The sequence below is a fragment of the Perca fluviatilis genome, chromosome 9 (genome assembly GCF_010015445.1).
Source record: "Perca fluviatilis chromosome 9, GENO_Pfluv_1.0, whole genome shotgun sequence".
Taxonomy (NCBI): domain Eukaryota; kingdom Metazoa; phylum Chordata; class Actinopteri; order Perciformes; family Percidae; genus Perca; species Perca fluviatilis.
In genome coordinates this window covers 6,850,860-6,868,113 of record NC_053120.1, presented here as the reverse complement: position 1 = coordinate 6,868,113, position 17,254 = coordinate 6,850,860, and the positions used below count along the sequence as shown (strand labels likewise).

Here is a 17,254-nt window from a genome sequence, read left to right as displayed (position 1 = left end):
TGCCTCCTTCTCTCCCTTCGTCTTCTCCAATTTGACTTTCAGGTCTTCAGTCATGAAGTAGTGAAGGTCGAGGTCTTTCAGGGCTTTTCTGAGCCTGCTGCTGATTTTCCCCAGCTGGGATTTGAGAAACTCTGATTCCCTGGGTGGGGAGGGGACACGTTCAGCCAGCTGAACTTTCAGGTCGCTCATCTCCCTCTGCATCAGCTCTTTCTCACGCCTCCAACTGCTGCCTCTCTCTGCTGTTGAGCTGATCGAGACATCGGCCAGCAAGTCCTCTCTGACGATCAGCTGGACTCTTCCCTCACATTCACTCTGGGTGAGCCTCGCCTCGCTGTCCTTCAGCTCACACCGCGCTTGTTCTTCAAGTGAACTCAAATAGAAATTCATCTGCGGTTCGATCTCTCTGCCGTTGAATTCCATGTTGAACGTAGTATTCTGCTGGACCAGTGTCTCTTCTCCTTTAGCAATGTGCACCTTTGGATTGTCAGTCAAATGCCTCTCTGATACAAACTGCTGCTTGTCTGGCTGAATTTGAGTCAGAAATGGGTCCCAGTATCCATAGATTCTCAACAACATCACAAGGGTCGTTATGACAACAACAACATGTATTCTTATGTTTTCAATCCAAATGGTTATTGATTCTATTCCATGCTATCTTTGATTCTATTGTTGCTATGGGATACCAGGTTGTCTATGTTTGAACATACAGTATGAATGTAGTGATTTCTGAAGATTCCTAAAATATGGCAAAGAAAGAATACTTTACGAAATATGGAAAGGAAAAAGACGGTTGTCTTTGCACAAGAGCAGTACACACAAGTAGGCGCCATTTTGGGACGCCATTTTCTCTAACTCAGCAACTACCTATTATTTGATTACTAGATGTGCATTTACCACAATAAAACATTTTTCTTTTACTTTTATTCAAACTATCCAATACTTAAGGAAGCCAAATATGAAGCTATCTCTATCCCTCGCTGCTGCAACAGTGAGAATCTCCCCATTGTGGCTATAAAGGGCTTTTAATAATAATAATAACAATACATTTTATTTAAAGGCGCCTTTTTCGGCACTCAAGCAGCAAAGCAGCAATAAATAAAGATAAAGAATAAAACGACAATAGAAACAGCAGAAAGAGGCAGAGCAGTTGACATCAAGTGGAGTAGGCCGTTTTAAACAGATGGGTTTTGAGTTGCAGTTTGAAATGGGGAATGAATCGATGTTTCTGAGTTGGGGTGATAATGAGTTCCAAAGACGGGGAGCAGAGCGGCTGAATGCTCTGCTCCCCGTGGTGGTGAGACGGGCGGAGGGGACAGACAGGTGTATGGAGGAAGAGGATCTGAGATCAGACAAATATGGGGGGGACAAGGTTGTGGACGGCCTTGAATGTAAACAGGAGGACTTTGAATTGGATACGGAACTGGACCTGGAGCCAGTGGAGCGACACTTAACCTGCGTAGTCGCGGGGATCTGCCGGGTCTCTCTCCTCATGTGAAGGACAACGCTCCGCGATTAAACGCCAGGCGATCAATGTGTCGTAACCATGGGGATTTAAAAAAAATAAAAAAAAAAAGTTTAAGAAAACTAAAAATTATAAAAAAAAAAAAAGAAAAAGTAAAAGGAACAATAAAGGTTTAAAAAAAAAAAACTTAAAAAAAGTATAGGAAAATAAAAGAAAAAAAAAAAAAAAACAAATAAAAATTATAAAAAAAAAAGGAAAAAATAAAAAAAAAAAAAAAAAGAATTAAAAAAATAAAAAAGGAATAAAAAAATAAAATAAAATATAAAATAGAAAAAAGAAAAAAATATATAATATATATAATAATTTGACTACAGATACAGTATTAGGAAAAAAAAAAGGAAAAAAAAAAAAAAAAAAAAAAAAAAAAAAAAAAAAAAAAAAAAAAAAAAAAAAAAAAAAAAAAAAAAAAAAAAAAAAAAAAAAAAAAAAAAAAAAAAAAAAAAAAAAAAAAAAAAAAAAAGAAAAAAAAAAAACAAAAAAAAAAAAAAAAAAAAAAAAAAAAAAAAAAAAAAAAAAAAAAAAAAAAAAAAAAAAAAAAAAAAAAAAAAAAAAAAAAAAAAAAAAAAAAAAAAAAAAAAAAAAAAAAAAAAAAAAAAAAAAAAAAAAAAAAAAAAAAAAAAAAAAAAAAAAAAAAAAAAAAAAAAAAAAAAAAAAAAAAAAAAAAAAAAAAAAAAAAAAAAAAAAAAAAAAAAAAAAAAAAAAAAAAAAAAAAAAAAAAAAAAAAAAAAAAAAAAAAAAAAAAAAAAATATATAAAAGAGACTTCAGATACAGTATTAGGGGACCACTAAGGTCTATATAAAAGAGACTACAGATACAGTATTGGGACCACTAAGGTTTATATAAAAGAGACTTTTGATACAGTATTAGGGGACCACTAAGGTTTATATAAAAGAGACTACAGATACAGTATTAGGGGACCACTAAGGTCTATATAAAAGAGACTTTTGATACAGTATTAGGGGACCACTAAGGTTTATATAAAAGAGACTACAGATACAGTATTAGGGGACCACTAAGGTTTATATAAAAGAGACTTTTGATACAGTATTAGGGGACCACTAAGCAGGGCTTGACATTAACTTTTTGAGGCACGTGTCCTATGAACAAGTACATTTACGTTTCACTTGTTACTTGTCCGGGTAAAGATTTATCATTTTATAAAAGAAATTGTGTTTTGCTAATGCAGAATTCGATCAAACCGTTGAAAGCATCCAAACTCTATCAACATTAACACAATTCAGTTGAAACAGTAGTAACAAACATGTCCCAAGAATAGATTTCCCCTCCAACAAGAAAAAAGGATCTCCAGACTCCATAATATAAAGTAATACTGTGCACACCGGTGTGCAGAAGTTAATATATTGAGATTCTTAGTCAATATTCAGAGTTACTAAGTCAATATATTGAGATACTGAACCAATATTTTGAGATATTAAGTCAATATATTGAGATACTAAGCCAATATATATATATATATATATATATATATATATTTATATTCTTATTACTTTGAGATTCTTAGTTTATATTCTGAGATACTAAGTCAATGACCAGAGGTAGTGGTGACTTAAACTTGAACTTATAAAATATAAAAAAAAATTTTAAATAAAAATTTTTTAATATTTTTTTTTTTTTAAAAAAATTTTTTTTTATTTCCCCCCCCCCGGTTTTTTTTACGAAGGAATACTTTAAAAGGTGTAGCTACTTTACAGTTGATTATTACCTGATATTTAACCTGCATACCTGCAAACTCAGAACGGCTGTAAAAGGAGAAAGTTTTGGACACACCTTCTCATTCAGTGCGTTTCCTTTTTATTTTCATGACTATTTACATTGTAGATTCTCACTGAAGGCATCAAAACTATGAATGAACACATATGGAATTATGTACTTAACAAAAAAGTGTGAAATAACTGAAAATATGTCTTATATTTTAGATTCTTCAAAGTAGCCACCCTTTGCTTTTTTATTAATAAGGGAAAAAATTCCACTAATTAACCCTGACAAAGCACACCTGTGAAGTGAAAACCATTTCAGGTGACAGTATCACAGTATCGATCTTTTATTATACTGTATATGTGTTGGTCAGTTTTTCTGCTTGACAATCCCATTTTGCAGCAGTAAAATTGAAGTGAGAGGAACAAACAGAGAAATGTATCTTTTTAGATAAAACAGATGTTGACAAAGTTTTCTTTTGGGGACATCATTTGAAATCGGGAAAAATTTGAAGTTGGAAAAAAGGTAATAAATTGCAATATATCGCAGAATATTGCAATATCTTTAAAATCGCAATAATATTGTATCGTGACATAAGTATCGTGATGATATCGTATCGTGAGGCCTCTGGGGATTCCCACCCCTAATCTGCATTGAGCCAAAGTTAATGCAATAAGAAGCACTAGTCTCGCTTTGCCAGACCTTCCTCCACAGCACTGCAGAGGAGGGTTTGGCTAGTCCACACAGCATTCCTGGATGGGAGAAAAAACGTGCTTTGGTTTATTGGCATTTCTTTAAACCAGGGGTCACCAACACGGTACCCGCGGGCACCAGGTAGCCCCCAAGGACCACATGAGTAGCCCTCAGGCCTGTTCTAAAAATGAAAATTGAATATTGATATTATCCGTTTCCCACCTTGTTAAGTCATTGTTTATAATTATTGTGAGAAATCATTAACATGATCAGTGTCTTCACATAGATGAGTATCATTAATCATTAATAATCATATTAAACTGATTAAACTGAGCACATTTGTTATTTCAGAAGACGGTATCAAACTGGTAGCACTTCGGATGACTCAATACCCATGAAGTAGCTCTCAGTTTCAAAAAGGTTGGTGAACCCTGCTTTAAACCAATCACAATCATCTTGGGCGGCGCCTCTGCAAAATAGCCTTGGGAAGGAATTTGTTTTGGTGGAACATGTGTAAGTTCAAAAGTAGTTTTAGTCGTGCAACAGAAAACTCAGATTGGACAGATAGTCTAGCTAGCTGTCTGGATTTACCCTGCAGAGATCTGAGGAGCAGTTAACCATAGTCCTCAGAAATCCACCGGAGTTTAAAATGCTGACACAAAGGAAGCCCAAGGCAATGGATATCCAGCATAAATGAGTGAAATCCGGCGGCATTTCCATCGGCAATGGAGCAATCCCAGAAGTGGAACGTCGTGCAAGGCCCTGATTATAATATTTATGAATTAAAAAAATACAATTGTGATGAAAGTATCACTTTAATTTAATGCTGCCGCTTGTAAATGTGTTGCAAATGTTAACTACAGTGTCGAAATAATTTCCTACATGGGTTACATTATTATACTGTCTAAAGCCTTTATTGTGTCTGTGTTGAACCGTTCACATCCAAAAAGGAGAATGGTTGAAAATGATTAACAAAAGATTTGAAGCAGAGAGAAAATGCTTTGATACCAGATGATTGGGTAAGTTACAAGAACAAACTAAGCTGCTTTCCATTACAAGAATGATTAAATTTAAAAATGACAAAAGGCACACAATATCATGTGGCAACCCTGCACAAAAAAGCATGAATGCTAATGTTGGACTTGTATTACAGAAAACTGCATTTGATAGCTTGAATATGTTGACTGTGATTCTACTAATTTTCAAGACAGAATCATAACTTTTTGTCCAAGAATCATATTTCACTTTGGTCTTGAGGGACAGTCTATTAAGTATTCAAAAGATCCGAATGTCTTGGATTCTAAACGAGCTTGTTGGCACACGTACTACACTATATTAAATAAGTACCCAGAAAGCGTTGTTTGAAGTAGGTCATAGTCTACTGATATGAATAGACAGGTTACTGGTGTAAAAGCCTATTTGTTCTGGCTGTGGTAAATTATTTGCATCAAAGAACACAGAAGGCTGAAAATTAACTTAAGATTGAAAAAAAAATAAGTAGAAGTAAACAATTATACTTTCTTACAACCTAAAAGAAGGTACAAGTGGAGCTGGTTTCCACAAATAAAAGATCCAAGATAGTAAAAATGTCTTGGCCTCTTTAAAAGGATAGTTCAACATTTTTGGAAATATGCTTATTTGTTTTTATATTCAGCCTTTACAATGAAACAGCCTAAAGCTGAGAAAATCAGCAAATCCATTGACTGTAAATATTAAAATCCTGTCATTGGAGAAGCTAAAACCTATTGTATACAGTATATGGCTGAAACCAGAGAATGTTTGCAAAATGTTTAATTTCTTAAACTATTAAATGATGATCCAAATAGTTGACAATTATTTATGTCAAACGCCATATTGAGTAATCAACTAATGGTTGCAGATCTAGCCTACTTCAGTTTTGTAAAAAACTAGGCTTAAGCCCTATTCGCACGGGATAAGTATTACCTGGTGACCTCCAGTCATTTGTAATAATCGCGGAGGTTGTCTGTGATCTTAATCCCGTGCGAATCGGTCATGTCTGTAATTTGTAAAGTAATAATTCCCCCGCAAATGACCTACCATATTTCGCCGAAAACGGAGGTCCTGTGATAATATTAATCCCGTGCGAATCGGCATCTCTGTGATTTGGGGTCTAACTGGCTGCGTTGTCAATTATAAATGAAAAGTTTTGACATCATATCCGGGGGATAATGTCTGTAAATTTGAGTAAAATACAGACTTCAGTTATCCCGTGTGAATGCGCCAGACAAAATACAGACGTGTGGGGGTAATTTATAAACTACAAGAGGTCCCCAGGTAATACTTATCCCGTGCGAATAGGGCTTTACACAAGCACTGCAACCACAGTTATCACATTATGATTGTTTGTGTAGCTTCTCATTAAATAAGCGTTCAACGAGAAATTAACACAACCTAAGCAGACGACCGATTCACTTAGTTAGTGCAAGCTTCCAAAATACAACGCAAGTTCAGTGTTTGTTTGTACTCACGAGTTCATGGGATGTCACCTGTAGCATGAGCGTTGGAAAAACAGTGAATTTCAGGCTGCCGCTGAAGTCCAAAATGGCGGTCTGGCAGGCGGCAACAGCCGGAGACATCTAGCTAGCTAGCTAGGTTTCAGGGGGTCCAGTGACAGTTTCCTGGTCCTCTCTGTGTAATGAGTGAAAATATACGTCTCCTCTGTCACTTCAATAAAATAAAATAAAACTTGAACGCTATCTTATTTTCGAATCATTTAGTTTTAGCTTAATGTTCGCCAACAACATTAGCCATAGCTCATCAATGTAAGCTAGGCTGCTACCATGCTACCAAATTGATTGTTATGCTAATGACGCTAGCATGCTAATGGCGTTTAGCGTCAAAACGTCTTCAAACGGCAAGAAATGGTGCCAATCCAAACACACGCATTTACCCTTTGTAGATGGTTTTACGTCCTAAGTGCCAGGTGGTTACTGAAGACATATCAACATATTCTAGTACAAGATGAAAACAGCGGTCCATCACTGCTCATGCTCCAACAACAACAACAACCATAGCGGCCGCCCCAACACCAGAGACAGGTGATCGGCGGTGCATGCTGTACCAGAGTAGTTACATCATGACTTTAAAAAACCAACACTAATAAATAAAAATAAAAAATAAAATAAAAAGTTATATTCTACATATTACATTTGTTTCATACAAATATTTAAATAAAACCTGTTTGACCTTGCACTTTTCCCCCTGTCTCTAACAGTATTTTGAAGCTCCACTCCCTTCCCATATCTCAGCCTATAGCCTAGTACAAAAGAAATGTCGAGAAGTAGGCCTACAACCTTTTGTTCTCAAGATTAGATTGTGAGACAGTCTATGTATTTCAATAATCCCAAGGGAAATTGTTGCAGCAGTAGCCTAAAAAACAGGCTCCAAATTAGCACCATGCACCAGCACCAGCTAAATGCTGGTAAAATATGCATTTGGCTGCTAGATTTGCTCCTTCAATCACAACACGCCAAGAAAACAATGGAAATCTATTGGGCGGCTTGGAAAATGTTAACATTCACTAGCCATTTGGCTGGTGGATGAAAAAGTTTGAACCTTGAACCCTGCCTACAAAGTAGGAAAGAATGCAATTTTAGCCCTGATTCAGTCCCATTTATTTAGGCATTTTTTCTGAGTGATATTTTAGAATGAACTATCTACACCTTGAAATGTTGGTTTGTTGCTATCACTGACATGACATGTGGATAATAAATATTGATGTGAATAAACACGGACCAAGTAGGCTATATAGCCTAACTATGAAATATCCCAATAGCTTTTTTAAACCCATAGATTGTGGAATCATCTTGTTTGAAAGTCATTTTTTATTTATTTCAAAATGTCTTTAAAAAGTAGCTTATTTAAAATCTTTAATGTTTGCTGATGGAGCGAAAAACAAGCCTGTTTATCTAAGCCTTTTTGCATTGTGTCAAATCTGAGAAAAGTATCAGTCGAGGAGCATTTTACATGTACAAAGTCCAACTTAGAAATCAGGTTTTGTCCTGAAGTACAGCAAAAAATGAGATTACTCATCAAACATTTTCAGACAGGGCAGACTGGTTAGCCATGACCGTCTCACTTGTGCATGCCAGCAGAGTTTTCCGGAAGAGTGCATTTACTGTACCACGTTTTGCTCCAAGCTCCTCAGAGTATAGTAGATTCCAGTGCATAGTTTGTAAATCCCAAATTTAAAACAATTCCTGCAAAAAGACGATGAGTTCTCTGCAACTTGTGAATCCCAGGGTGAGGGGGATCAGAGGGTCTCCACACAGTGGACTGCAGAGTCTGGCTGCACGCATCACACAAGAGATCACACAGGTAAGTGCCTGTTATCTGTCCATATATTTTTTTAGCCTCACACGCAGTCTGTGTATACTGGAGAAAGTATTTTTAATACCTGAAATTGACCTGATTCTTTCCTGCATTAATATGTTCTCTTGCAGGGGGCGCAGAAACCTTTCAAAGGGGTGATAGATGTCAGCTCAGGTGATCCACACAAAGCAGGAGTGAAACCCATCTCATTTGTTCGCCAGGTTAGTTTTATCATTGGAGCTTCTTTTTTTTTTCCTCGGCTCGCACACTTTCAAAACTATTCTTCATGATGTCAGTGTTTCAAGGATATTTTCTCCGGTTGTAATTTAAGGATATAGTGGTGATCATCAGCTATTATTATTTTATTGAATTCATTTTATGTTTGTTTTTAAGAAATAAAATTACAATTAAAATGTATTCTATCCATGCATATCTTTTTTGTAGTTACTTTAATTGTATATTGACTGCTGTTATGGTATACATTTTACATTATTCTTCTGATCACAAGACCATTGTCATAGTTTATGTGTTATTATAAGTTTGTGTTTCTTTATGGCTGCAGCGTGGGTTAAGTCCCCAGAACAAATTTCCCATGTTGTGGGACAATAAAGTTTATCTTGATCTATATTGTCTTAAAATCCAGCCTATTTTCTTTAGGTCTTGGCAGTATGTCTGCACCCTCAGCTGCTGAAAAACAAAACCCTTCCTCTGGATGTCAGGATGAGGGCCCAGAGGCTCCTGGAGGTCTGTGATGGAGGAAGTGTGGGTGAGGACTGGAAAAGTTACTTTCCGTACAGTGTGTCTGACTTTTGAAAACGCGGCAGACTGGCATTTTAATTAACAAATGTCGATATCCAATGATTGATCGATAGGTTCCTATACAGCCTCCTCTGGCATGCCTCATGTCAAGCAAAGCATTGCTGAGTTCATCACGAGACGAGACGCTGGAGTGCCTTCACACGCTGAAGACATCTTTATCTCTGCTGGTTCTCAAAGGGCCCTGATGGTATAACCACACTGTCATTATCACTGCATCACTATTCGGTGTCCAGATACACTCTGAAAAACTATCACAGGCACAGCGGTGGAAAGTAATGAATTACAATTACTCATGTTACTGTAATTGAGTAGTTCTTTGTGTGTACTTTTACTTTTTAAAGGTGCCCTGCCATACAAAATCGTTTTTACTTGCATTTTCTGAAATATGTTAGGTGCATATGTGTTTGTGTTATGTCGTGAATGTGAAAATTAACTGCTACCTCCTCTGTCAGCTCTAGAAAAAGAAATAAGCAGAGAAATCAGGCCAATTACAAAAGCTGGTCAGTCTGACATCATATTGCCTGAGCTCATTACTATTCATGAGCTCGCCCAGTTGCGCTGGGTAAAGGATGCTGATAGCCAGGCTCTCATTGGCTAGCTGATTTTAAGAAATTATAAATTTTTTGTCAATATTATTATTATTATTATTTTTTATATTTATGTCACATGTCCGACTTTACAAAAAAACAATACTTGAAATATATTCATTTATGAGTTCATAAATGCCCTGATGTGTGCCCTTTACTTATGTATAGGCATATGTATGTATGTATGTATGTATGTATGTATGTATGCATGCATGTATGTACAGTGCCCTCCACAATTATTGGCACCCCTGTTTAAGATGGGGTCACGGATTTCTAAAAATTCTCCTTTTTTATAAACAACATAGAACTCAAATGCAAAAAAAGAGAAAAATCCAACCTTTTATTTAAGTACATTACTAAAAAAAAAATCGCATTTAGAAAAAGAAAACTTGAAATCATGTGTCCCACAATTATTGGCACCCCTAACAATTCTGCTGAAAAATGTAATAGATTTGTTTTTAAATATATTTTTCTGTAGTTGCTAAAGTTGGTCAGGGTATCTAGGAACTTTTAAATAGTAATTCATGACTTCCTGTTTCCCTGGGGTATAAATATGACGTGACACAGAGTCCTAATTCTCTTACCCATTTGTCAACATGGCAAAGACAAGAGAACACACAATTCAAGTAAGGCAGATGTGTGTCGACCTTCGTAAGTCAGGCAATGGGTACAAGAAAATAGCCACTCGCCTTAACTTGCCCGTATCTACAGTCAGAGGAATCATTAAGAAGTTTGAAACAACTGGAACAGTGACAAACAAGGCTGGAAGAGGTCCCAAGTTTATCTTGCCACAACGCACAGTGAGGAGGATGGTAAGAGAAGTACAAAAAAGTCCTAAGCTCACTGTCACAGAATTGCATCAAAGAGTGGCATCTTGGGGTCACGAAGTCTCAAAAAAAACATCAGATGCTCTCTACATGCCAACAAGCTGTTTGGGAGGCATGCAAGGAAAAAGCCTTTTCTCACTAACACTCACAAACGTAAACATCTGGAGTTTGCTAAGAGGCACTGGGACTTCAACTGGGATTGTGTGCTTTGGTCAGATGAGACTAAGATTGAGTTTTTTGGCAACAAACACTCTAAGTGGGTCTGGCGTAAAACAAAAGATGAGTATGCCGAAAAGCACCTTCACCACCGTGAAGTATGGTGGAGGATCTGTGATGCTTTGGGGCTGTTTCTCTTCCAAAGGCCCTGGGAACCTTGTTAGGGTGCATGGCATTATGAATGCTTTGAACTACCAGGACATTTTAAATAAAAACCTGATGGCCTCTGCCAGAAAGCTGAAGATGGGTCGTCACTTGGTCTTTCAGCAGGATAATGATCCTAAACATCTGGCAAAATCTACACAAAAATGGTTCAGCAGTCACAAACTCAAGGTCCTCCCATGGCCATCTCAGTCCCCAGACCTCAACCCAATCGAAAACCTGTGGGGTGAGCTAAAGAGGAGAGTGCATGAGAGAGGACCCAGGACTCTGGATGATCTAGAAAGATTGTGCAAAGAAGAATCGTCAAAGATCCCTCTCTCTGTGTTCTCCAATCTTGTGAAATGTTATAGAAGGAGATTAAGTGCTGTCTTGTTGGCAAAAGGGGGATGTACAAAGTATTAACATCAGGGGTGCCAATAATTGTGGGACACATGATTTCAAGTTTTTTTTTTCTAAATGTGTGATTTTTTTTTTTACCACCAAAGTAATGTACTTAAATAAAAGGTTGGATTTTTCTCTTTTTTTGCATTTGAGTTCTATGTTGTTTAAAAAAAAAGGAGAATTTTTAGAAGTCCATGACCCCATCTTAAACAGGGGTGCCAATAATTGTGGAGGGCACTGTATGTGTGTATGTATACATGTATGTATGTATGTATGTATTTATACTACCCTTAAGGGATGTGTTGCTATCATTGCTGTATGGCTTGGCTCAGTTTAAACCGTTTGCAAATACATACAGAGAATGAAATCCAAGAACTTTCTTTTATTATCTGTTTGACACCCAGTCATCACAGAAAAAAACGTAAACTACTTTAAGTGCATTCAGCCATGAGGGTACAAACTCTGGACAGCAAGAATCAAGTGCAAACACATTAGCTTCAAATAAGCCAAACTACAACGAGTCACATGTAAATTTATTTATTTTTCAATATCAACGAAGTTTTGTGTATTGATCTGCTGTGTTAAGGTGGTTGTAAAGCTGCTGGCCAGTGGGGAGGGGGAGACTCGGACAGGCGTGTTGACCCCGAGGCCCTGCCCACACACCCTGCCCCCGCTGCTGGATGAGGCCGGGGTGACACTGGTGCCGTACCAGCTGATGGAGGACCGAGGCTGGGCTGTAGACCTGGACGAGCTGCACCGAGCTTTGAAGACCGCTAGGGGGCGCTGCGAGCCCAGAGCTATTTACATCAGCAACCCAGGAAACCCCACAGGTAAACATCATAAAGTACAGAAGCTCCATTCAAGCCACCTGTTTAAACTAGAGATGTTTCGATACTGATACCAGTATTCGTAAAAGCGTCCGATACTGCATAAATTGATGGTATTGGTATCGGAAAGTACTGGAGTTTATACGCCGTTCAGATACCACATAATTTAGTCCTGAAGGAGTTTATTTATGTTGTTTTTCCCATTGACACTGACTGTCAAACTGGATAATAAAAGAAAGTTCCACGGCATTCATTTTTTGTGTTCATTTTTCACAAAATGTTTAACCCGAGCAACAACAAAGATAGAAATCATATCACATCCGTACAGGGATAGTAGTATACAGCTGTTAAAACATAATAAAATACATGACACACTGGTATCGGTACTCGGTATCGACCCATACAGAAGGTCAGGTATCGTAATCTGTATCGGAGAGCAAAAAATGGTATCGGACCATCTCTTTAACCTCCTTGCTGTCATCACTTTCTGCATGCGGCTGTTTGTCCTCCTAGGTCATGTGCAGGACGGGAAATCAATAGAGGAAGTGATTCGGTTTGCAGCAGCGGAGAGGCTCCTACTGTTGGTTGATGAGGTGATCACAAACTGTATCTTCAGACTGGAATTTAACAGAGTAGCTGGCTGCCTTTTTGCTCACACAGTCTTTCATTATCTATCAATTCCTTTACTCTGCACTCCAGGTGTACCAGGACAGCGTGTATGGACAGGAGAAAGAGTTTATTTCCTATAAGAGAGTTCTGTTTGAGATGGACAAAGAGTACTCAGAGACAGTGCAGTTGGTCTCCTTCCACTCTATATCCAGCGCCTGCATGGGAGAGTGAGTTCTGTCTCTTACACTTGCATTTGTTGGTTTGCTGACAGCATCATGCAACAAGCAGCTTTAACCATTTACATACAGTACATGCTACAAGGATCCCAATGAATCCTGGAGAAGCAGCGTTCGGTTTTTATGCACCACATATCTGGAACAAACTCCCAAAAAACTGCATGTCCGCTACAACTCTGTTGTTTTAAATCAATTTCTTACACTGTAACTTTTATTCATGCATTTCAAATCTGTCCTATTCTATTTCATGTTTTATGTAAAGCACTTTGAATTGCCTTGTTGCTGAAATGTGCTATAAAAATAAAACTGCCTTGCCGTGACTGTAAAAATCAATATGATATGTCTGGGCATTGTTAACAAATTCCAATAAAACCGACCATACATTAAAAAAAGAAACACCTCACAGATTTATAGATTTTTTTTTAAAAGGCTCAGCAATTCCCTTAAACAGCTGGGCAACGTAGTTTTAACCAACATTACTCGAACAGGAGGAAATAGCATATTTGTTGGGGACTATTATCTGATAAAAAAGGAGTGATGTGTCAATAATGATGAAAGATGAGAATTTTATTTCAGGTCACACAACCCTCAACCACCCATACAGATCAGTTCACACAGAAGCATTGAAAAATGTACTTTGAATAATAGTTAAATAAAATAAAAAATAAAAATGTTGCATAACAATAAAGGAAATGGAAATGCACTTGCACAGTTTTGCAAATGCAGAAGCAATCGTAACCAAACACACAAACCAACAAAAATGACTAATCATTTAATTTTGCATTTCGAGCAAAGAGAGAGTAAATAACCCAACATCATCAACACCAGTAAACTACACCACTAAATCACTGCACCACTTAATCAATGACAAATATTCAAACAATGAATGTGGATGTGACTGCGTATTGAATAACAAGTAACAAAATGACTTCTGTATCTGTGTCCCAGGTGCGGTCTGAGGGCAGGATACATGGAGCAGGTCAACATGGACCCAGAGGTGACGCATTTTGTTGATACTATGCTGTGTACTGATATCAGTACTCCAGTCACAGGACAGCTTGCTCTGGATCTCATGGTCAACCCACCAAAACCTGGAGACCCATCCTATGACACATACACACAGGTGAGACATCTTCCGAGCCTCTTTGGGGCAGAGCGGGGGTCCCTTGACCTCTGACCTCCAAAGAGTAAATGCTGTAAACATAGTCTTTTTAAATCTTTACAATCATTCCCAGAAAGAAACAAGCAGGAATGCCTTATTTGCTTATATATATCCCTGCAGTATAGGCCCCTGTCCTGTGTTGTATTACCAGTTACAATCAAATCTCTGTTCCGTCTTCTTTTCTTTTTTTTTTGTTCGAAGGAGAGTCTCCTCACTTTGGCCACTTTGTCCCAGAATGCTCAGCGGGTTCAGGAGTTTCTGAATGATCTACCAGGCATGAGTTGCCAGCCAGCGATGGGGGGAATATACCTTTATCCCTGCCTGCATTTACCATCTGAGATTATAGAGAAGGCCAAGGTGAGAAATGTTACAAGAACTTTCTCTGCAAAATAGAATCGGAAGGGAACTTGTTTTGGTGGAACATATGTACATTCAAAAGGTGTTTAAGTCGTGCAACAGAAAACTCTGATTGGACAGCTAGCTGTCTGGATTTACCCTGCAGAGATCTGAGGAGCAGTTAACCATAGTCCTCATGAATCCACTGGAGGTTAGAACGCCAACACAAAGAAAGAGGAAGGTAACGGACACCCGGCCTAAAAAGAGGGACATCCGGCGGAGTTTCCGGCGACACTTATACAATCCCAGAAGTGGGACGTCGCCGATAAAGACTATTCTGTCAGTAATAACTAAGATACTGAAGACATTCACATCTCTGCTTTTAGAAATTGGAGGTGGAGGCAGATGTTCTGTACTGTCAGATGTTACTAGAGGAAGAAGGCGTGTTCTTAGGAGCAGGATGTCAGTATGATGGAACAACTGGAAACCACCATCTGAGGTGAGAGACTTGACGTTTGACACATTAGTCAGGTATGTTACCTTGTTAAAAAAGCAACTGCATTATGTTGTCTCTCTCTCTGTCTCTCTCTCTCTATCAGGTTAAGTATCCTTGTTCCTCCTGACACCCTGGAGGAGGTCTTGGATCACCTTGGCTCCTTTCACCTTCGCTTCGTACGGGACAAACTTCCTCGCCCTGACGGAGGTGTGAAGGACAGAGACATGGGGGAAAATCTCAGGCCCTTTTCGACCGCAGGAACTTTCCCTATGAACTAACCTTTTAAGGGACCTCGTTCTGTCTTGTGAAGGGCTCATTCCATGGGTCTGAATCTTGTTTCAAATACAGATCTCCTTTAAAAACAACACTTAAAGCAACACTAGAGAACTTTTCCCGCTTCGGTCCCCCTACAGGTTGAAAGCGGAATTGTCCAATATGTCTCATTCGAACTACAGATCCGCTACCGGATTGCGATATTACGAATCCCACTATGGCCACGCCAAGACCTGCCCTTCGATAGCATTTATTGGCCAGGCGTCCATGAGAACCCAAGGTAACGTAACCCCATTTGTTCAGGTCCTATCCCCTGACCAATCAGCTATCCTAACCTTAACCACTCGAGGTCAAATGCCTAACCCCAACCAATCGAGCTGCTTCGTAGGGTGAGTCTTGGCGTGGCCATAGTGGGATTTGTAATTTTGCTACCCGATCTGGCAAACTTGCATAGTGCGGTTATAGCCGGTAGAGAGCCGCAAAGCGAATGCAGAAGTGCCGTTCACCTTGTTACGAGTTGATGAACCACTGAAACGATTTTGGAAACATTATTTTAAGTTACAAAAAGTTCTAGTGTTGCTTTAAGGGTTTGTGACTAAATTAAAATGCCTTTATTTTACATGGAAATATACATTTTAAATTACCAAAGCGTTGCGACCGACGTAGGCCTTCATCAGGGTCATTGTCAGCAGTAGCTTGCTCAACTATATTGTGTTACACTAATCAGTGGACTGGGAGTGTGGACAAGCCTATTGGTTAAAAACAAGGAAATTATACATCATCAATCCAAGGGAGAAAGAAGGAGGAGGGAAGAGGAGGGGAGGGGGAAGTTATTGCATTTTGACCGCAGGCATCAGGATCTAAATGATGCCCAGGATGGAGACTGAGAGCACTGAAGGCTCAAGTGGCTTGCAGATCAGATCATACTTGATTTATTGGCTTTACAGTTTGATATAATTTTTTCCCTTAACTGTACTGTGACCGATTTATTTAGGCAACAATACGCAAAACAGTATTTTCTTGTTTTGAAAAATGCAAATAAAGGAATCTGTAAAAATGTCAGACAATGTTCTTCTTTTACAAACCGATCAACTAAAGACGGAAGAATTTAGAAAACAATTTCCTCTACATCATGTCCCAATTGATAGTAAATGTCTTAAGATGGAAGTCTAAACAACACAAACACATTGTCTAAACAAAGTTCATGAAAATCCATCCTATAAAAAAAACACAAATATTAACATTATGGTGGCCTTGGAGGAAAAGTCAGTGGGATTCATTCTCATTCATTCATTCATTCATTCATAATGCAAGATGGTTGATCCCAAATTTGGTGTGCCAGTGGACAGAGGGTTCCTCCACATGTGTAACATGGAAACATCTTGATGGTATTGAGGAAATACAGTTCTACAAACACATAGGCCTAAGTACAATAAGCAGAAATGTCAAATATGAAGGTCCATGATGAATGTATATATTTACTTTTAGGCAGCCTTGGCTGGGATTGTCCAAGAAACACCAATCAGGGTTCGCTGAAAAGGTATGACAGCAAATTATGATAGTGTCACGGCATAACCAACCCTGGGGAAACTTGATAACTCTTGTTACGTCTAGGATTATACCAGTGCTTGGTTTTACTTGTGCAATTTGAAAACTGGAAAAGCTAACCGCTTAAGTAAGGTAAGGGTTAGAGACCTACCTACAGGCCTTCCTTCGGCTTCAACGCTGACCTGCCCGCTCTTTTTCACCCGTCAGTTGATGCAGCGTCAAACAGCGTTGGCACTCAGTTGACAGTTCATTTGTTTGACATTCAAAATATCACAGACTCATGCCCCCCAGGCATTGATCCTGATAGCACTATACAAGTGGATGAATCTGAAAATGTTTTCTGCAGGATAACATGTAGTACTGGTATTATTCCAGTAACGTGTAGTACTAGTACTATTCCAGTAACATGTAGTACTAGTACTATTCCTATTATAATCAACAACAGACCACACAAAGTGGTGAATAGAGGGGCAATACTTAACAACCTAATTGGAATTAAAACTACCACTGC

The 17,254-nt window shown here is 38.1% G+C and overlaps 1 protein-coding gene across 1 annotated transcript; it reads left to right on the top strand.

Moving 5' to 3' along the window:
* Positions 1–7,672: 7,672 nt before the first annotated feature.
* On the top strand, positions 7,673–15,353 carry LOC120565008 (alanine aminotransferase 2-like). Its single transcript, XM_039810295.1, has 11 exons — positions 7,673–8,270; positions 8,396–8,485; positions 8,922–9,030; positions 9,137–9,270; positions 11,843–12,086; positions 12,597–12,676; positions 12,783–12,919; positions 13,877–14,051; positions 14,292–14,447; positions 14,813–14,925; positions 15,026–15,353. Exons 1-11 carry the CDS (start codon positions 8,166–8,168, stop codon positions 15,198–15,200), a joined length of 1,518 nt encoding a protein of 505 aa, XP_039666229.1. The 5' UTR covers positions 7,673–8,165; the 3' UTR covers positions 15,201–15,353.
* The last annotated feature ends 1,901 nt before the right edge of the window (positions 15,354–17,254 follow it).

Coding starts and splice junctions, on each gene's coding strand:
- LOC120565008 (XM_039810295.1), top strand. CDS start 8,166: ATGAGTTCTCTGCAACTTGTGAATCCCAGGGTGAGGGGGATCAGAGGG. Junction 12,087..12,596: donor CAACCCAGGAAACCCCACAG/GTAAACATCATA, acceptor TTGTCCTCCTAG/GTCATGTGCAGGACGGGAAA. Junction 14,052..14,291: donor CCTATGACACATACACACAG/GTGAGACATCTT, acceptor TTTTGTTCGAAG/GAGAGTCTCCTCACTTTGGC.